This window comes from Onthophagus taurus, chromosome 5 (genome assembly GCF_036711975.1).
Source record: "Onthophagus taurus isolate NC chromosome 5, IU_Otau_3.0, whole genome shotgun sequence".
NCBI lineage: Eukaryota > Metazoa > Arthropoda > Insecta > Coleoptera > Scarabaeidae > Onthophagus > Onthophagus taurus.
In genome coordinates this window covers 1143141-1164359 of record NC_091970.1, presented here as the reverse complement: position 1 = coordinate 1164359, position 21219 = coordinate 1143141, and the positions used below count along the sequence as shown (strand labels likewise).

At 33.0% G+C, this 21219-nt stretch overlaps 3 protein-coding genes across 6 annotated transcripts; all 3 read right to left on the bottom strand.

Moving 5' to 3' along the window:
• Positions 1-1620: 1620 nt before the first annotated feature.
• LOC111413633 (DNA mismatch repair protein Msh6) lies at positions 1621-14288 on the bottom strand. The gene is made up of 7 exons (XM_023044669.2): positions 14080-14288; positions 8539-9455; positions 8011-8477; positions 7800-7955; positions 3087-3333; positions 2329-3033; positions 1621-2275 (listed from the first exon to the last, which is right to left on the bottom strand). The coding sequence occupies exons 1-7, from the start codon at positions 14222-14224 to the stop codon at positions 1697-1699; spliced, it is 3216 nt and encodes a 1071-aa protein (XP_022900437.2). The 5' UTR covers positions 14225-14288; the 3' UTR covers positions 1621-1696.
• A 79-nt stretch (positions 14289-14367) lies between these two features.
• On the bottom strand, positions 14368-15790 carry LOC111413638 (uncharacterized). The gene is made up of 2 exons (XM_023044675.2): positions 14784-15790; positions 14368-14730 (listed from the first exon to the last, which is right to left on the bottom strand). The coding sequence occupies exons 1-2, from the start codon at positions 15737-15739 to the stop codon at positions 14397-14399; spliced, it is 1290 nt and encodes a 429-aa protein (XP_022900443.2). The 5' UTR covers positions 15740-15790; the 3' UTR covers positions 14368-14396.
• A 57-nt stretch (positions 15791-15847) lies between these two features.
• LOC111413640 (myeloid leukemia factor) lies at positions 15848-21098 on the bottom strand. Of its 4 annotated transcripts, XM_023044679.2 has the most exons (5): positions 20949-21098; positions 20220-20816; positions 20030-20119; positions 19873-19925; positions 16209-16300 (listed from the first exon to the last, which is right to left on the bottom strand). In XM_023044679.2, the coding sequence occupies exons 1-4, from the start codon at positions 20999-21001 to the stop codon at positions 19904-19906; spliced, it is 762 nt and encodes a 253-aa protein (XP_022900447.1). In that variant the 5' UTR covers positions 21002-21098; the 3' UTR covers positions 16209-16300; positions 19873-19903. The 4 variants fall into 4 exon arrangements, with proteins under 4 accessions (XP_022900446.1, XP_022900445.1, XP_022900448.1 ...); XM_023044678.2 differs by lacking the exon at positions 19873-19925 and having other exon boundaries at positions 15848-16300; positions 20030-20116; XM_023044677.2 differs by lacking the exon at positions 19873-19925 and having other exon boundaries at positions 15848-16300; positions 20949-21097.
• Positions 21099-21219: the final 121 nt, after the last annotated feature.

The following is a 21219-nucleotide window of genomic DNA, read 5'->3' as shown; positions in this document are numbered from 1 at the left end:
GAGGCAGTACGTTATTTAACACCAGTTTTGTATTTGATATGGTATTAACTGTAGTACTTAGATCGCAAGCAACCTCAGCTTAATACACTGAAATATACGATTTTAGTATATTAAGCCGAGGTCGCTTGCGGCCGAGGCAGTAGGTTATTTAACACTAGTCTTGTGTTGATATGGTATTAAGTGTAGCGCCTCGATCGCAAGCAACCTCAGTTTAATACACTGAAATATACGATTTTAGTGTACTGTGCCGAGGTCGCTTGCGGCCGAGGCAGTATGTTATTTAACACCAGTTTTGTGTTGATATGGTGGTCTCGGCTTAATACACTGAAATCCTACATTTGAGTGATTAAACTAAGGTTGCATGCAATCTAGGCACTATAATTAATGCCATATCAATACAAGACTGGTGTGAAACAATGTAGTGCCTCGGCCTGCTTACTTTGGCATGCTGATATGGTGTATGATTCTTTGAATTAAGCCGAGGTCGCTTGCGGCCGAGGCGCTACAATTAATACTATTGTCATCAACACAAATCTGTTGTAAATAACGTATTGCCTCAGCCGCAAGCGACCTCGGCTTAATACACTGACATCGTACATTTCAGTGTATTAAGCTGAGGTTGCTAGCGATCGAGGTGCTTCACTTAATACCATATCAACACAAGCCTGGTGTTAAATAACGTACTGCCTCGGCCGCAAGCGACCTCGGCTTAATACACTAAAATCGTAAATTTCAGTGTATTAAGCTGAGGTTGCTTGCGATCGAGGCCCTATACTTAATACCATATCAACACAAAACTGGTGTTAAATAATGTACTGCCTCGGCCGCAAGCGACCTCGGCACAGTACACTTCAATCATATATTTCAGTGTATTAAACTGAGGTTGCTTGCGATCGAGGCGCTACACTTAATACCATATCAACACAAGCCTGGTGTTAAATAACGTACTGCCTCGGCCGCAAGCGACCTCGGCTTAATACACTAAAATCGTCAATTTCAGTGTATTAAGCTGAGGTTGCTTGCGATCGAGACCCTATACTTAATACCATATCAACACAAAACTGGTGTTAAATAATGTACTGCCTCGGCCGCAAGCGACCTCGGCACAGTACACTAAAATCGTACATTGCAGGGTATTAAGCTGAGGTGCTACACTTAATACCATATCACAAGACTGTTCATTGAATCTTCTGTCTCAAGATGACCTAGCCTTCTACCAATGCTATTTAGTAGTTTACTACCAGTATTTAATGTTTCAATACGGCATCTGCTACTCTGAGAGCAGTATTTAATCTTGTGTATACCGTGTTTAGTCTTCTACAAGCATCTAGTATTATACTATAAGTATCTGGTCTTCCATTAGCAGTATTTTGTCTCATGCAAGCAATACTCATTCAGCTACAAGCAGATCTATCTTGTTCTATTGCAGGCTACTTCTTCACGTTTAGAATATCTTTCTTTATTAGATACTCTACTTCCAATCTTGTTGGGATATGCTTAATTTGCGATTTGTGTAATTCAGTTTGTTTTTCAGCTGATAATTTTAATACGTCTTAAAAGTTCTTCAATTTAATACTACAATAAAATTAGGTGTAAATTAATTTGTTAATAAATATTACAAAATATTTAATTTTCTTTATTTTTAACACAAAAACAAGATCTTAATACTACTTAAAATGAAGATTCATGGTAACATTCAGATCAATAACTCCCTAATTTTAAGAACATCATCACACATAAAAACATTTTTCATCAACTCTCTCGTTTTGGTTAAACTTTCAAGTTCGCGAGCAAGCTCCCTGCTTCTACTAATAATAGATTGAGGTAATCCGGCTAATTTAGCCACGTTAAATCCATACGATTTCGGGCAAACCCCCCTCGCCATTTGATACAGAAACACGACCGTTTCTTTCGCATCGTCACCCTCGTTCTCCACCAAACACTCCATATGCCCCAATTGGACATCACCGTGCCCTTCGAAATGATCGACGAGATTATGATAATGCGTTGAGTACATAACGCGGCATTTAATGTCCGTTAATTTTTGCAGATAAGATGTGGCGATCGCGTTTCCGTCGTGCGTTGATGTCCCTCGGCCCAATTCATCGATGAGAACTAAAGATTGACGAGTTGCGTGTTGAAGAATCGCGGATGCTTCAGTTGCTTCAACTAAGAACGTTGATTGGCCTTTTATGATGTCATCGTGTGCTCCTAATCGAGTGAAAATTCGGTCTGTTATGGTTAATTCGCACGAGACTCCAGGTATGTAACTTCCCTAAATTAAAACTATTTAATACTTTATTTTTTAATAATTTATTTAATGCTTACGATTTGTGCCATGATGTTAATTAAAGCAACTTGTCGCATTAAAGTGGATTTTCCACCCATGTTAGGACCTGTTAATAATAAAACGGATGGGTGATCTTTAGTGCCAAGTTCTGTGGTGTTTGGAACGAAGTTATCGATGTTTGGAATACAAGGATGTCGACCCGTTTCGATTTTAATGTGGGGATTATTAGAAATGGGGAGAATTTTCGGTTGGCAAATATCTTGTGAGAAAACCCTTGCGTACTCGGCCAGCGAACATAAAACATCCAAAATCGCTAAACATTGCGTAACTTGATCCCATCCATCGTATCGATCGCTGAATTTATGAAACACCCTTCGATTTAAATCTTGAATAATTTTGTTACGCTCCGATTCCGCTTTCATCATTTTTGAAAGTAACATTTTTGTAGTTGGAGTTGAGTAACGTTTCGCAGGATTTTTCCCTTTTTTCGTCCCTTCCAATTGGTACTCATCGGTAACTTTGTGACATTTGTTATCCGGAATTTCTAATTGATAGCGCTTTTTATCCGAACCGAAATAACAAACTTGTTGAGATCCGAATTTTTTCTTTTGCGAATCTAAGTAGTTCGAAATTTCTTGATTTATCTCTTTGATTTCGTCCTCGATGTTATCGTAATCTTCTTCTACGCCGGTTTGTGGTAAAATTTGGCCCTCTTTTTCTGCTTCAACGTGATCAAAGGCTTCCTAAAATTAATTTTTTTTATTTATTTGAAAATTAAGAATTTTTATGAGATAACCTTAAAATAATTTAAATCTTCGCTTAAATCATTAAACATTCCTTCGGGAGGGTGTTGAGTGATGCTTTTTAATAATTTAGCTTGGCAACCATTAAAAATTTGGGAAATTTCTTGTGCTTTCTCAAATCCTCTTAGTGTGGTTAAAAGATCTAAAATTTTTCGTTTTGAGTAAGTTTTTGCTTCATAAAGGACAGCTCTTGAATCGGGATGATTTTCTGCACAATATTTATTGCCAAATGTATGAATTCTATAAAAGAAATAAATAAAGGATTAAAAATGATTAAGATAAATTATGACTATAATCTTTCGAGTTTATCCCTGCGTCTTTTGAATAAGTGTTCGACGTTTCGGATTCCGTGCAGCAACCTTCTTCAGAAACAAATTCAAAGTCAAGGACATGGTATTAATTGAAGCCTCGATCGTAAGCAACTTCAGCTTAATACAATGTACGATTTCAGTGTATTAAGCCGAGGCCACTTGTGGCCGAGGCAGTACGTTATTTAACACCAGTCTTGTGTTGAAATGGTATTAAGTGTAACGCCTCGATCGCAAGCAACCTCAACTTAATACACTGAAATGTACGATTTTAGTGTATTAAGCCGAGGTCGCTTGCGGCCGAGGCAGTACATTATTTAACACCAGTCTTGTGTTGATATGGTATTAAGTGTAACGCCTCGATCGCAAGCAACCTCAACTTAATACACTGAAATGTACGATTTTAGTGTATCAAGCCGAGGTCGCTTGCGGCCGAGGCAGTACTTTATTTAACACCAGTCTTGTGTTGATATGGTATTAAGTGTAGCGCTTCCATTGCACGCAATCTCAGTTTAATGCACAGAAATGTATGATATCAGTATATTAAGCCGAGGCCACTTGTGGCCGAGGCAGTACGTTATTTGACGCCAGTCTTGTATTGATATAGTATTAACTGTAGTACTTAGATCGCAAGCAACCTCAGCTTAATACACTGAAATGTACTATATCATTGTATTAAGCCGAGGTCGCTTGCGGCTGAGGCAGTAGGTTATTTAACACTAGTCTTGTGTTAATATGGTATTAAGTGCACTGTTTCCATCGCACGCAATCTCAAGTTAATGCACTGAAATGTGTGATATCAGTGTATTAAGCCGAGGTCGCTTGCGGCCGAGGCAGTACGTTATTTAACACTAGTCTTGTGTTGAAATGGTATTAAGTGTAACGCCTCGATCGCAAGCAACCTCAACTTAATATACTGAAATGTACGATTTTAGTGTATTAAGCCGAGGTCGCTTGCGGCCGAGGCAGTACATTATTTAACACCAGTCTTGTGTTGATATGGTATTAAGTGTAGCGCCTCGATCGCAAGCAACCTCAGTTTAATACACTGAAATATACGATTTTAGTGTATCAAGCCGAGGTCGCTTGCGGCCGAGGCAGTACTTTATTTAACACCAGTCTTGTGTTGATATGGTATTAAGTGTAGCGCTTCCATTGCACGCAATCTCAGTTTAATGCACAGAAATGTATGATATCAGTATATTAAGCCGAGGCCACTTGTGGCCGAGGCAGTACGTTATTTGACGCCAGTCTTGTATTGCTATAGTATTAACTGTAGTACTTAGATCGCAAGCAACCTCAGCTTAATACACTGAAATGTACTATATCAGTGTATAAAGCCGAGGTCGCTTGCGGCCGAGGCAGTAGATTATTTAACACCAGTCTTGTGTTAATATGGTATTAAGTGCACTATTTCCATCGCACGCAATCTCAGGTTAATGTACTGAAATGTATGATATCAGTGTATTAAGCCGAGGTCGCTTGCGGCCGAGGCAGTACGTTATTTACCACTAGTCTTGTGTTGATATGGTATTAATCGATCGCAAGCAACCTCAGCTTAATATACTGAAATGTACAGCGCAAACCAAATTTTCATAGCCCTCTTCATTTTTGATATACAGGGAGCGTTTGAAATTTACGATTTTCAGACACCTCCTGTATCTCGGCTATCCGCAAACTTAGTAAAAAAGTAAGAACGGGTTTTTATAGATATTTTCACGTTTTGAGTTATAAACACAACTCAAATACTGAATACTCAACTTCTAAAATACTTAACTCTTTATAACCGTGATGAATAGAAAAATTCTACGTCCACCATTGGATTCTACGTGAAAAAATCTATTAGAACCCGTTTTTACGTTTACGGATAGTCGAGATACAGGGGTCTCTAAAAATCGTAAATTTTGAAACACACCCTGTATATCAAAAACGAAGAGGGCTATGAAAATTTGGTTTGCGCCATTGGAAGTTTCACAAAAAAGTAGCTCAGTCTCTATCTTTCATAATAACTGAGATACCCTGCAAACCCATCGAAATTTGGACACACTGTACAGGATGTCCCAATTTCGATGTCCGCATAGTCGAGTATTATAAATAAAACATTATATGGGCAACTTTTTACGAAGAATTCAGTGGCGTAGGTAGATTTGGTATTTGCTTCTGATAACAAATATACAGGGTGTCACACAAAAAACGCCCCAAGCTGTAACTCTGTCATTTATATTCTGATCTTCATGAGCGAAGTATCAAATGAAATGGTTTGATGAATGCTATGATTCATGCTACAAATAAATTTATTCCAAGGCCATCTACAATTTCAGGCGATTATTAACTTTTGTTTTTCAAATTGCTCCATATATTTTTCTTCACGTCATTGGATAGAGATTCTTTTTCTGAATCCATTGATGTACAATACATCCATTTTGAATGTAATTTTAGCAGAAAAAAGACAAAAGTTTATAATTGTATGAAATTGAAGATGGCGTTAGAAAAAATTTATTTGTAGCATGAATCATAGTATTTATAAAACCATTTTATTTGATACCTGGGTCATGAAAATCGGAGTTACAGGTTACAGGTTGGGGCGTTTTTTGTGTGACACCCTGTATATAGTTTGTGGGGTATATTTCTTATAGTTATTGAATAATTAACAAAAATTCAAAAAAAGTTAATACAGGTTGTCTCAGCGAGACCGGTCATTAGACGTTTCTGGGGTTCTGGCGAAAATAAAAATTTGAAAATTCAGACTTAAGTATTATCAATTACGATCTCTTCGACTAAAATATTTTTAGATTTCTTGCACTTCCGGTTATATCGGAAATCGCCACCTACTTTATTTTTTTAACGGAACACCCTGTATATTTTTACATATTTGGATTTGTCTGCTTTCAAGGTTTATAAATAACTCAGGTTCGCAACTTTCTATCTTTCATAACTGAGATATCCTGCATCCCTCGAAATTTGGACACCCTGTACATGTTAAGAGATACCTCAAGATCTTTTATACGGCTCATTAATGATGGTAGAAGAGAAAATGGGCAGCATTTTGAACAATTTCTAAATATTAAATAAATTAATACCTACTTGTTGAGCAACGTTTAGTAATTGTTTATAGTTTGTTGCTGCGTTTCCTTCAAATAATTTTGTAATATATAAAATTAATTATATTTTTTGTATTTTTATCACGTTTTGATTGTTTATTAAAGTTTTTTTTTAATTGTATTTCAATATAATGTTACTGATTTACAAATGACAGATAAACAAACAAAATTACATTCTATCACTTTTTTAAGTACAATAATGACATTTTATTACACATTTTGCTTTAAATTCTAAATATCAGGAAAACTATTCAAGTTAGACATATGACATACTTATTATTAATTAAAGCGAACTTGATGAGCAATTCAACTAGCACACAATGCACAGGGTGTTCCATTTGAAAAACATCAAAAGTAACTAAGCTTTATAAACAACCTGTATAGTGATCATGTAATGGGCACATTTGGGAAGAACAGAGGAACTATGAACGCTGTGAAATAGTAACATATACGGTCGTATAAACAAATTTAGTTGTATTCATAATATACAGGGTGTTCCATTTAAACAAATTTAATTCACCCTGTATAGCTGCCTATTTAGCAAAGAAATATAAAGATTATACAAAATAAAAGAGGTTATAATTATAACGTACCATCTTGGGTGTAACATACACACTTATATCTTATGGAATGGAATAAATTAAGTATTTTCTTCCATGCGTGACGTCATCAAGCACATTGAGTTTGACAATATATTTGTCGCGTATTCCTAAGGGGTGATTTCTTTGATGAAAGATTGGAGTTGGTTTTAGTGATAAGATGAAATACAAAAAGCACAGCTGTATGTTTCGCTTGTACCATTCCCCTTTACTCCCCTGTGGCCTCCATACCGACCGGCGCCAAAACATTAGGCGAGGAATTAAATTCATTATTATTTTCTGTCGTGGATCTGATTTTCAACCTTGCTGCTTATATCGAGGCTGACTTTTAGAACACCATATGGAGAAAAGGACTGCTCTTTCATCAAATGAGCACACTACAGAGAACCAGATAGACCATATAGTACTGAGCAGCAAGTTTAGAGAGTCTTTAATGGACGTTAGGAACAAACTAAGTGCACCTTGTTTCTGACTGAAAATTGTAGCTGCTAAACGAATTCTGCATAGAACTGAAAAATCGCTTTGAGTCACCACCAGAACAAGAACAGGAAGAGATGATAAAACGCCTTGGTGCTAACCACACCATATGGAGAGCCTTTAATGCTAAGAACGACATGGCATCAAAAACGTCAAACACTTTTTCATAAGACACATGGCTAAAAATTTTTAGGTCTAGTTTTAATTTAAATTATAAATACTTTGCAACTTGTCGTTCTAAATCAGGAAGTTTTTTTAAAACACCCCGAGTGTTTTGTAATAATTCTGAATTATTTAGCAACTCTGAAACAGCTTCTTGACGCTTTTCTATTATCTCAACATTGCATAACGGTCTACAAATCCATTGTTGAAGTAACCTAAAAAAGAAGACATTAATTAAATTCTGCATAAAATCCTCAATAAATAATTAACCTCTTCCCAAACGGGGTTGAGCATAAATCCAAAGTTCCTTGCAAAGTTCCTTTCCCACCAAGAAGTTTTAAATTATCAATAGTAACCGAATCAAGAACCATATATTCTTGCTGATTCACCACACCACTTCCAATTAGTGGTTCGTACATATTAAATTTACCAATGCTCAATAATTGGGCATCAATTTGTGAATCTTTTAGATACCAAAGGACACCACCCAAAGCTTTTAAGCACAATTCATATTCCGGTTTAGGCGCTCCATTCGATATTAACTCCTTTAGAGTATTGGGCCAATGAAAATCGCCATCTCCGTTTTTAAAGTATGAGCCAAAATGTAATTTCTCCAAAGTTGTCGATCCCGAATAAAATTGCGATTGAGATTTTAAAGTTTCGCGGCGAACATTTCCAAATCGACGTTTTAAAATATCGTTTGTCTCTAATGAGGAATGTCCATTTTCCGTTAATATCTAAAATTTGAAATAAAATTAATTTTTAAAAAGCTAAATTTATCGTAAAATTAATATTTACTAATCCCGGGGGATTTTGCGCAAGTAAAACCAATAACTTCGAACAATGCTTATCATCAATAAATTCGGATAAATTAAAAATTCCGATTGATGTGTCAACGAAACATACTCCATATCGACTTGAGAAACCCGAAATTTGTTTTTCAGCTATTGAGATCATATAACAAGGTAACGGATTTTTGGCATCAGTTAATTGGGCTCCATAAACTGTGGCTCCCCTCGAAGAAATTTGGCAAACTTCGCGCCGAACGACTTTATCAAATTTTGTAACTTTTCGCCCTTTACAACGATCCGCCATCATTTCCGGCGTTTCCGTTTGTTCTACTCGAAGCACTTTAAACCCTTGCTCGATTAACGACGAAGCCATTCGACCGTAAGCTATTTCGGGGAACCCCGAATGCGCAAATTCCCCTTTCATATAAGAAAATCCTAAGTTGTTAACCCCAACTGTCGCATCCATGTGATATAATTCGTAAAATTTCCCAACTTTAAAAAAAATAACGCAATCCGTGTGTTCACTTTTTATTTCCCACCATTGTCGCATAGCCGGTGTTATTGAGTTTAAATAATTTTCAGGGACGTATAAAGTTTTTGGGTCATAATTAGGATCGCCTAGTTTCTTTTTGTTCTTATCTCGGATGTTTTCCGGTTTTAAAAAGTCTAATTTTTCGTGGGTCCATCTATGCTTTTCAACGGGGGAGATTGAAGTTTCCACTTTTTTTTGTGGCGGGGGTGGAGAAGATTCTAATTTTAATTTTTTATCTTTCCGTGATGTTTTTAATACATTCAAAACTGATTTAGAGTTTTCGTTGTCTGAGTCGCTATCACTGAAAGCTCGGATGCGTTTTCGTGATTGCGAGGATTTTATTATATCTTCATCGTCATCGCTTAATACTTCATTTTTCATTTCCCTGTCAACTTTAATATAAACTTTAATGGTATAATTCAAAAATCATCATGTTAAAACGCATATTTTCGGGTGAAATACCATCTATAAACTAAAGATAACTTAAAACTGTTGGCAAAAGACTAAATATTGCTATCAAAAGATTAAATACTGCTAATAAAAGACTAAAAACTGCTTGGAAAGAGGAAATACTATTTCAAAAAATTACCTATTGTTTCTAAAATGCTAGATACTGCAGGAAAAGATTAGATACTCTTTTCAAAATAATACCTATTGATTCCAGAACGCTAAACACTGCTGTCAAAGGTTTTGACCTACTTGGATAGGCGGAATACTGCTTCCAAGACTACTTATTGTTTTCAAAGACTTTAATAATTATTGTTTAGAAAAGAGGTATGCTCTCGAAAAGGCTAGATACTGGTGGAAAAGATTGTCTAAGTAGTATTTGTGTTCCGCAAGGAGTTTTTAGTCTTCTGGCGGCAGTATTTGGTCATCTACAAGCAATATTAGTATTCCGCAACCAATTTCTAGTCTGTTGGTAGCAGTTACCTAGCCTTTTATAGGCAGTATCTATCTTTTTAAGCAGTTTTTAGTCTTCTATCGGCAGTATTTAGCCTTCTACAAACAGTATTAGTATTCTGCAATCAATGTGTAGTATATTGGTAGCGATAACTAACCTTCTATAGACAATATCTATCTTCTGCAAGCATTTTTAGTATTGTATAGGTAGTATTTGTCTTCCGCAAGAAGTTTTTAGTCTTCTGGCTGCAGTATTTAGTCTTCTACAAGCAGTATGAGTATTCTACAATCAATGTGTAGTCTATTGGTAGCAATAACTAACCTTCTATAGACAATATCTATCTTCTGCAAGCATTTTTTAATATTGTATAGGTAGTATTTGTCTTCCACAAGAAGTTTTTAGTCTTCTGGCTGCAGTATTTAGTCTTCTACAAGCAGTATGAGTATTTTGCAATCAATTTCTAGTCTTTTGGTAACAATAACTAACCTTCTATAGACAATATCTATCTTCTGCAAGCATTTTTTAGTATTGTATAGGTAGTATTTGTCTTCAGCAAGAAGTTTTTAGTCTTCTGGTTGCAGTATTTAGTCTTCTACAAGCAATATTAGTATTCTGCAACCAATTTCTAGTCTTTTGGTAGCAGTGCCTAGCTTTTTATAGACAATATCTATCTTCTGCAAGCATTTTTTAGTATTGTATAGGTAGTATTTGTCTTCAGCAAGAAGTTTTTAGTCTTCTGGCTGCAGTATTTAGTCTTCTACAAGCAGTATGAGTATTTTGCAATCAATGTGTAGTCTATTGGTAGCAATAACTAACCTTCTATAGACAATATCTATCTTCTGCAAGCATTTTTTAGTATTGTATAGATAGTATTTGTCTTCCGCAAGAAGTTTTTAGTCTTCTGGCGGCAGTATTTGGTCTTCTACAAGCAATATTAGTATTCTGCAATCAATTTCTAGTCTTTTGGTAGCAGTACCTAGCCTTTTATAGACAATATCTATCTTCTGCAAACATTTTTTAGTATTGTATAGGTAGTATTTATCTTCCGCAAGAAGTTTTTAGTCTTCTGGCGGCAGTATTTGGTCTTCTACAAACAATATTAATATTCTGCAACCAATTTCTAGTCTTTTGGTAGCAATGCCTAGCTTTTTATAGATAATATCTATCTTTTAAAGCAGTTTCTAGTATTGTGTAGGTGGTATTAGTCTTTCGCAAAGAGTTTTTAATCTTCTGTCGGCAGTATTTAGTCTTCTACAAGCAATATTAGTATTCTGCAATCAATGTGTAGTTTATTGGTAGCAATAACTAACCTTCTATAGACAATATCTATCTTCTGCAAGCATTTTTTAGTATTGTATAGGTAGTATTTGTCTTCAGCAAGAAGTTTTTAGTCTTCTGGCGGCAGTATTTGGTCTTCTACAAGCAATATTAGTATTCTGCAATCAATTTCTAGTCTTTTGGTAGCAGTACCTAGCCTTTTATAGACAATATCTATCTTCTGCAAGCATTTTTTAGTATTGTATAGGTAGTATTTGTCTTCCGCAAGAAGTTTTTAGTCTTCTGGCGGCAGTATTTGGTCTTCTTCAAGCAATATTAGTATTCTGCAATCAATTTCTAGTCTTTTGGTAGCAGTACCTAGCCTTTTATAGACAATATCTATCTTCTGCAAACATTTTTTAGTATTGTATAGGTAGTATTTATCTTCCGCAAGAAGTTTTTAGTCTTCTGGCGGCAGTATTTGGTCTTCTACAAACAATATTAATATTCTGCAACCAATTTCTAGTCTTTTGGTAGCAATGCCTAGCTTTTTATAGATAATATCTATCTTTTAAAGCAGTTTCTAGTATTGTGTAGGTGGTATTAGTCTTTTGCAAAGAGTTTTTAATCTTCTGTCGGCAGTATTTAGTCTTCTACAAGCAATATTAGTATTCTGCAATCAATGTGTAGTTTATTGGTAGCAATAACTAACCTTCTATAGACAATATCTATCTTCTGCAAGCATTTTTTAGTATTGTATAGGTAGTATTTGTCTTCAGCAAGAAGTTTTTAGTCTTCTGGTTGCAGTATTTAGTCTTCTACAAGCAATATTAGTATTCTGCAATCAATTTCTAGTCTTTTGGTAGCAGTACCTAGCCTTTTATAGACAATATCTATCTTCTGTAAGCATTTTTTAGTATTGTATAGGTAGTATTTGTCTTCCGCAAGAAGTTTTTAGTCTTCTGGCGGCAGTATTTGGTCTTCTTCAAGCAATATTAGTATTCTGCAATCAATTTCTAGTCTTTTGGTAGCAGTACCTAGCCTTTTATAGACAATATCTATCTTCTGCAAGCATTTTTTAGTATTGTATAGGTAGTATTTGTCTTCCGCAAGAAGTTTTTAGTCTTCTGGCGACAGTATTTAGTCTTCTACAAGCAATATTAGTATTCTGCAACCAATTTCTAGTCTTTTGGTAGCAGTGCCTAGCTTTTTATAGACAATATCTATCTTCTGCAAGCATTTTTTAGTATTGTATAGGTAGTATTTGTCTTCAGCAAGAAGTTTTTAGTCTTCTGGCGGCAGTATTTAGTCTTCTACAAGCAGTATAAGTATTCTGCAATCAATGTGTAGTCTATTGGTAGCAATAACTAATCTTCTATAGACAATATCTATCTTCTGCAAGCATTTTTAGTATTGTATAGGTAGTATTTGCTTTTCGCAAGAAGTTTTTAGTCTTCTAACGGCAGTATTTGGTCTTCTACAAGCAATATTAGTATTCTGCAATCAATTTCTAGTGTTTTGGTAGCAGTGCCTAGCTTTTTATAGACAATCTCTATCTTCTGCAAGCATTTTTTAGTATTGTATAGGTAGTATTTGTCTTCAGCAAGAAGTTTTTAATCTTCTGGCGGCAGTATTTAGTCTTCTACAAGCAGTATAAGTATTCTGCAATCAATGTGTAGTCTATTGGTAGCAATAACTAACCTTCTATAGACAATATCTATCTTCTGCAAGCATTTTTTAGTATTGTATAGGTAGTATTTGTCTTCAGCAAGAAGTTTTTAGTCTTCTGGCGGCACTATTTGGTCTTCTACAAGCAATATTAGTATTCTGCAATCAATTTCTAGTCTTTTGGTAGCAGTACCTAGCCTTTTATAGACAATATCTATCTTTTAAAGCAGTTTCTAGTATTGTGTAAGTAGTATTAGTCTTTCGCAAGGAGTTTTTAGTTTTCTGTCGGCAGTATTTAGTCTTCTACAAGCAGTATTAATATTCTGCAATCAGTGTGTAGTCTATTGGTAGCAATAGCTAACCTAGTATTTGTTTTCTGCATTTAGATATTGTTGACAAAGACTATTTAATGCTTTCAGAAGACTATATACTGCTGCCAAAACACTACTAAGTGCTTGGAGATTACAATACTACTGGCTGAAAACTATTTACCAAAACTATTCTTCTGTTGAGCGATATCGAGTATGTGTTTTTGAAAGAGTTTCGACGCACGGCTTATAAAAAAACTTTCACGTGTTAATGTCAACTTTAATTTTATTATTATATTCGTAATCTTTATAAAATAACCTTTAAAATGAGTCCAAACATGACGCACTTATCTCAAAAAACAAAAAAGTTAGAATAAAAAACATTAAACCCGAAGTTAGCAACAATAAAGATTTTTAAATATTAATACCAACCTTAATTTTGACCTTTTTTTTTATTATATTTTCGTTTTTATGACAAATTTTAAGACATTTTATAAAAATTACAAATATGTCAAAATTGACGTTGACATTTCTAACCGGAAGTTGACCACAACTTCATTAATATTGAAGATAAATATGTCGTGTTTGTACTCATTTTAAAGGATTTTTAATGAAGAAGTTAGTTATCATATAATAAGCAAATGATAAACACAGAGTCTATCTAACGACAGGTACTCAATCGTTATACATCGAAAGCCTAAGAAAAACAAGGGTATTTCATCCGTAAATATACGTTGTAATCTCACCTAGTTTAGGCAAAAATAACTTTAGGTTAGGTGTTGATCGGTTTAATATAAAAATGCACGATTAACATTGTTTGTGACTTCACAAAACGTGGGATTATTAACAAACGATTATTTAGGCTAAAAATTAAGTTTTTACCTTCGATTATTGGAGCTTTTTTGGGAGTTTCATTTTTCGATTCACTCTCCGAGTTCGATGACGATCCTAACCTCGGTTTTGATTTAGGCGATTGGAAGTAATTAAGTAAGGTGTTTCCTTGCGTACTTGCCCTTTTCTTCGACATTTTTCTTTTTATGTTGATGCATTAATATTGAACGCTTCGTTTTTGGCGCGGAACATAACCTCAACTGTCACTTTGAAAAATATTTTATATCCCACCGCCATCTCTTATTTATAATTTCAACTAAAATAATTACAGATTCCTACTTGCTTTTAAATACTTTATTAGTGGTATTTTAAACATTCTTATTATTTATACAATCATGTTTCCACCTATTTTCTAACACATCATAAATCTTAATCTTTTTCCTACATTTCGAACAAGTAAACGTACTTTCCGGTTTATGATGAATCCTAAAATGTTCAGTTGCCTTCGCAAAACTGTCTCTTTTCCCAAAACTTATTGAGCACTCCAAGCAGCTGAACACAACCGAATCGTTTACTTGATCAACAAAGCGTTTTCGCTGTTTGGGTGTTGAAATCAAGCTCGATTGGGGTTTAAATTTTAATATGGCGAGAATAACTTGTGGTACCAGCACTTCTTTATAATATAAAGGATCTGGATCACCCCTAAAATGAAAAAAATCGATTAATTTTTAATTCTTTAAGTAATCTTAACTTACGTATTATCTTTGTGAACAACTCGTTTATTTCGCACATAAAATTCTTCGCCGTAACGACAACCCATACTTGCAGGAACTTCCACCATCTCCTCATCCCCTATTTTCTGTAAATCTAAACAGAATTCTTCAAAAACGACTCCTAATTGGTAACAGACGTCAATTTTATCTCTAAGGTCTTTGGTACATTTTAAAAATTTCACTATGAATTCTAAAATATCCTTTTTTTTATGTTTCCTATAAGTTAGGGAGTCAATTTTTTTAGAAGTGATTTGATTCGGATCTCCCGTAGGTTTCAAATCATCAAAATTAAAATCGTTGCTCCAACCGTGTCGTTGATACCCCATAATTGAAGTTCTACGTATTTGTATATATGGCAAATTAATTTCGACGTTAACATAGGGGTAATGTAGGAACTCTAAGAAGTTTAATGGTAACCATTCAGGTTGTATTTCATCGTCTTCGATGATGTAAGGTTTTGCAGGTTTATTATTAATTTTACTTTGTTCCCCTTCAAGGGTTAAAACGTAACAATCTTGTTCGTTCCGCCGTTTTAAAAACTCCAAATCGTTCACGTTTTTAGCCGGTTTGCAGAATTTTTTTTGGTGCTCAACTAGAAATTTGATTTTTGAGGTTATGTAACTTTTCAAATCTTCGAACGTCGCCGAAGAATTCCTCCAACCGTTCCAAATTTGCAAATAAAAGCACAAACATTCCGAAAGGCCGTATTTCATTAAGTACGAAACGTTTTCGTAGTCGATTTTTAACTCATTTATGAAGATTTCTTTGCAAACAGTTAACGTTACCGTAATTTCGAGGTTAGAATCGCCTTTATATTTTCCGAAGATGTCTTGGAGGTGATTGGTGGTTTTAATACATTTTCTGTCGGTTTCTGAGGTTGAAAATAAAGTTTCGCGTTTAAAAACGGCGAAACCTTCCGGTAATTTCGGTGTTTCCATTCTTTTTATTAATAATGTTAAGTTTTTAACAACTGTCAATGTCAAATTTAAACTGTCAAATTGAATATAGATGGCGCTTGAATTAAAGTTTTGATAAAAACGAAAAAGCTCAATAAATTGTACTTTATTGATCTAGAACTTAATAATACATTATAGAGGAGAGAACAAACAGGATTTTACAAGACCTATCTGAGCGTTTTATTAAAATTATTAAGTTAAATTATAATATTATCTAAATTAAATGAGTTTTTAATGTCCCTTGTTTGGGATAACCTAAAATCGATATAAAATTACGTTTAAATTAAAAAATAATATTTTAATTCTTTTAAATAGTAATAACTCTTTGATTTTGAACAACCAAAAAAAAGTAGATGACGCGGTACACATTTTTGAACCATTTTAACCCAATTCAATACTATAATCATATTTTTTTAATATTGAAACGAAAATCGATGGATTTATATATCGGGAGGTGGTGATCCAGAAACTGTTTTAATGTTCTTGTTCTTCCTGGTGGTTGACGCCGAACCTGGAGGACTGTAAGGTCTTCGAGATGTCGAGCTAATTCAAAAAAGTCTTTATTAATAATTGGACCGCGTTATACATCACTTGACTAAGCGACATTTTAAAATCATATCATTTCTATTTTTAATGTTTTTTAATATTAAAATGCCAAGTTTGACAGTTTAAATGTCAAAAATATTAGAATTAAAAGATTTATTGTTATTAAAACGTTTACAAATGTCAAATATGACAGTATAAAGTCAATAACTTTAAAGGTTTTGATTTTAGAATTTGAAAATATGTCATATTTGACAGTTTAAATGTCAAAAGATTTGGAAATAATAAATTTCTTGATGTTAAAATGTCAAATTTGACAATTTGAAAGATTTCTTGCTATTAAAATATGTACAAATGTCAAATTTGATAGTTAAAATATCAAAAATACTAGATAGAAAAGATATCTTGAGAACTAGAAACATTCGGCTTTAGTCGTGAAAAAAACTTTCAGTTGTCAATGTCAATTTTAATATTATATTCATAATCTTTATGAAATAACCTATAAAATGAGTCCAAACATGACGCACTTATCTCAAAAAACAAAAAAGTTAGAATAAAAAACATTTAACCCGAAGTTAGCAATTTAATTTTTAAATATTAATACCAACCTTAATTTTTTATATTTTTTTTTTTGTGACAAATATTAACACATTTTATAAAAATTAAAAATATGTCAAAATGACATTGACGTTTCAAACCGGAAGTTGCTTATATCTCAAGTAATATTGGAATTAAAAGTAACATGTTTGGACTCATTTTAAAGGATTTTTCACGACGATTACAAATATGTCAAAATTGACGTTGACATTCTTAATCGGAAGTTGACCATAACTTCATTAATATTGGAGATAAATATGTCGTGTTTGTACTCATTTTAAAGGATTTTTAATGAAGATTACAAATATGTCAAAATTGAGGTTGACATTTTAAACCTGAAGATAGTTATCATATAATAGACAAATGGACAACTTCATGGTGTTCTTGCATGATGTATTCTTTATTATAAAAAACCTATAAAATGAGTCCAAACAAGACGCACTTATCTCAAAAAACAAAAAAGTTAGAATAAAAAACATTAAACACGAAGTTAGCAACAATGAAGGTAGGAATTTAATTTTTAAATATTAATACCAACCTTAATTTTTGATTTTTTTTTATTATATTTTTGTCTCTGTGACAAATTTTAAGAAATTTTATAAAAATTAAGAATATGTCAAAATGACATTGACATTTCAAATCGGAAGTTGCTTATATCTCGAGTAATATTAGAATTAAACGTATCTTGTTTGGACTCATTTTAAAGGATTTTTCACGAATATGTCAAAATTGACGTTGACATTCTTAACCGGAAGTTGACCATAACTTCATTAATATTGGAGATAAATATGTAGTGTTTGTACTCATTTTAAAGAATTCTTAATGAAGATTACAAATATGTCAAAATTGAGGTTGACATTTTAAACTTGAAGTTAGTTATCATATAATAGACATGGACAACTTCACGGTGTTCTTTCATGATGTATTCTTTATTATAAAAAACCTTTAAAATGAGTCCAAACAAGACGCACTTATCTCAAAAAACAAAAAAGTTAGAATAAAAAACATTAAACCCGAAGTTAGCAACAATGAAAGTAGCAATTTAATTTTTAAATATTAATACCAATCTTAATTTTTGATTTTTTTTTATTATATTTTTGTTTCTGTGACAAATTTTAAGACATTTTATAAAAATTAAGAATATGTCAAAATGACATTGACATTCTTAACCGGAAGTTGACCATAACTTCATTAATATTGGAGATAAATATGTAGTGTTTGTACTCATTTTAAAGAATTCTTAATGAAGATTACAAATATGTCAAAATTGAGGTTGACATTTTAAACTTGAAGTTAGTTATCATATAATAGACATGGACAACTTCACGGTGTTCTTTCATGATGTATTCTTTATTATAAAAAACCTTTAAAATGAGTCCAAACAAGACGCACTTATCTCAAAAAACAAAAAAGTTAGAATAAAAAACATTAAACCCGAAGTTAGCAACAATGAAGGTAGCAATTTAATTTTTAAATATTAATACCAACCTTAATTTTTGATTTTTTTTTATTATATTTTTGTTTCTGTGACAAATTTTAAGACATTTTATAAAAATTAAGAATATGTCAAAATGACATTGACATTCTTAACCGGAAGTTGGCCATAACTTCATTAATATTGAAGATAAATATGTCGTGTTTGTACTCATTTTAAAGGATTTTTAATGAAGATTACAAATATGTCAAAATTGAGGTTGACATTTTAAACCTGAAGATAGTTATCATATAATAGACAAATGGACAACTTCATGGTGTTCTTTCATGATGTATTCTTTATTATAAAAAACCTTTAAAATGAGTCCAAACAAGACGCACTTATCTCAAAAAACAAAAAAGTTAGAATAAAAAACATTAAACACGAAGTTAGCAACAATGAAGGTAGGAATTTAATTTTTAAATATTAATACCAACCTTAATTTTTGATTTTTTTTTATTATATTTTTGTCTCTGTGACAAATTTTAAGAAATTTTATAAAAATTAAGAATATGTCAAAATGACATTGACATTTCAAATCGGAAGTTGCTTATATCTCGAGTAATATTAGAATTTAACGTATCTTGTTTGGACTCATTTTAAAGGATTTTTCACGAATATGTCAAAATTGACGTTGACATTCTTAACCGGAAGTTGACCATAACTTCATTAATATTGGAGATAAATATGTCGTGTTTGTACTCATTTTAAAGGATTTTTAATGAATATTACAAATATATCAAAATTGAGGTTGACATTTTAAACTTGAAGTTAGTTATCATATAATAGACATGGACAACTTCATGGTGTTCTTTCATGATGTATTCTTTATTATAAAAAACCTTTAAAATGAGTCCAAACAAGACGCACTTATCTCAAAAAACAAAAAAGTTAGAATAAAAAACATTAAACCTGAAGTTAGCAACAATGAAAGTAGCAATTTAATTTTTAAATATTAATACCAACCTTAATTAATGATTTTTTTTTTAATATTTTTGTTTCTGTGACAAATTTTAAGACATTGTATAAAAATTAAGAATATGTCAAAATGACATTGACATTCTTAACCGGAAGTTGACCATAACTTCATTAATATTGAAGATAAATATGTCGTGTTTGTACTCATTTTAAAGGATTTCTAATGAAGATTACAAATATGTCAAAATTGAGGTTGACATTTTTAACCTGAAGTTAGTTATCATATAATAAAAGTTTTATAACTGAAATTAATCTGTAAACTTGTAACACTTCGTCCTTAATTCCATTTTACAACTTTTTAAACTTCAATTTTGTAAATTAGTAACTTTTTTAACAAAACAAAAAGAAATATTGAGAAATCACATTTTTAGAGAGATGAAAACGAAAATCCCGTTTTTCTCAACATTATTTATTTGTCGCTTAGTAAAGTGATGTCGAATTCAAAAACAAATAAAAACGAAAATCATCATAAAACATTAACAACAAAAGCAGTATCAAACAAAAAAGCAATCCAATTACTTACATTCACTACAAAAAACAAACTACACCATACTTTAACAATATCTTTTCAAGGACCTAAAAGACATACACCAAAATATTAACAAAATTTGATCTCAAAATATTACAAGAAGCCACCCAAACAACAAAACAAACAAAAAAAGTGCGTTTATTAACCGTACCTTGAAGTGCTTTGATGTGAAACATTCAAAGATGGTCTAATACTTCGCCTGGCAGGTACCAAACTCGACCCCGTTCTATGTCGCCGACTACTAAACCATGCAAACATCAAAAATATACAAAAAGAAACTTCTACCATAAATAAAAATAAAGAGGCAAGAAAAAATAACTTTAATAAATCAAAAAAATCACCTTGGACCGGCTGTAATAGCTGGAACTCCAGAATGATGCACCCCATGATGCCTTCTATACCTCGAAACACCCCCAATTTCATTTCTACTCTTAGCTTTAGTCTCCCATTCATGATTAAAACCCTCCGCATCGTCCTCATCCAAATTAATAAATTCTTGGCGCTCCTCTTGATCTCCAGAGTGCACATTTTGTTCGCGTTCGATAATATGAGCCCTATCTCCGATATGATGACCAATAGCCATTTTTTTGGTTCCCGTTCTTGAGTCAGAAACGGTATTTTGAGTTTCTTTTATGCCGCCAGGTGCGATACGAGTGCTTGAACTTGCTTTGTACACTTGGGGACGACCGTCAGGTCCCGAAACCATGCTTACAACGGTACTCGAACTGTAGCAATGCGAATTATTCCCCAAATTATCTAAAGAACCGCTTAATAAACGATTCATGTTTGGCATCGCGAACGGGGAGAGGGCCATAGACGGTGCAGGAGCACGGTGAGTTAACATACGATCCCCAAAATCATTGTTCATTATTCCAAAAGGATCCGTAAAAAGCGAGTTCATCATGGTGTTCATTTGACGCATTGTGCGCATATGGGAACTGGTGGTTAAAAGAGAATAGAAGTTATATTACATAAAAAAAATAAAATTGAAATTTATTAAATGGCGGAAGAAAAGATGTGTTAAGAATGAGTATTTTATTAAGAAATGAGTTTTGGTTTAAATTACGCACCCAAACAGAGGATCATCCTCCATGTCGTTAAAAAATGACCCGAAACGAGCCATTTCGCAAAGATTTCGCTCCGGTTTAATCGAAAAAGCTGGATATTTTGTGATAAGATGACGAGTTTCTAGAAAATGACAGGTTTATGTTGTCAATCAACGGTGTGAATATAGTACAATCAGGAATACCAACCTAATTTTTTTTCTTTTTAGTTTGTTTTAAAATTTTATTTTTATTAACTAAATTATTATAGGTTTTTTGAAATTGTTATTCATTTTTT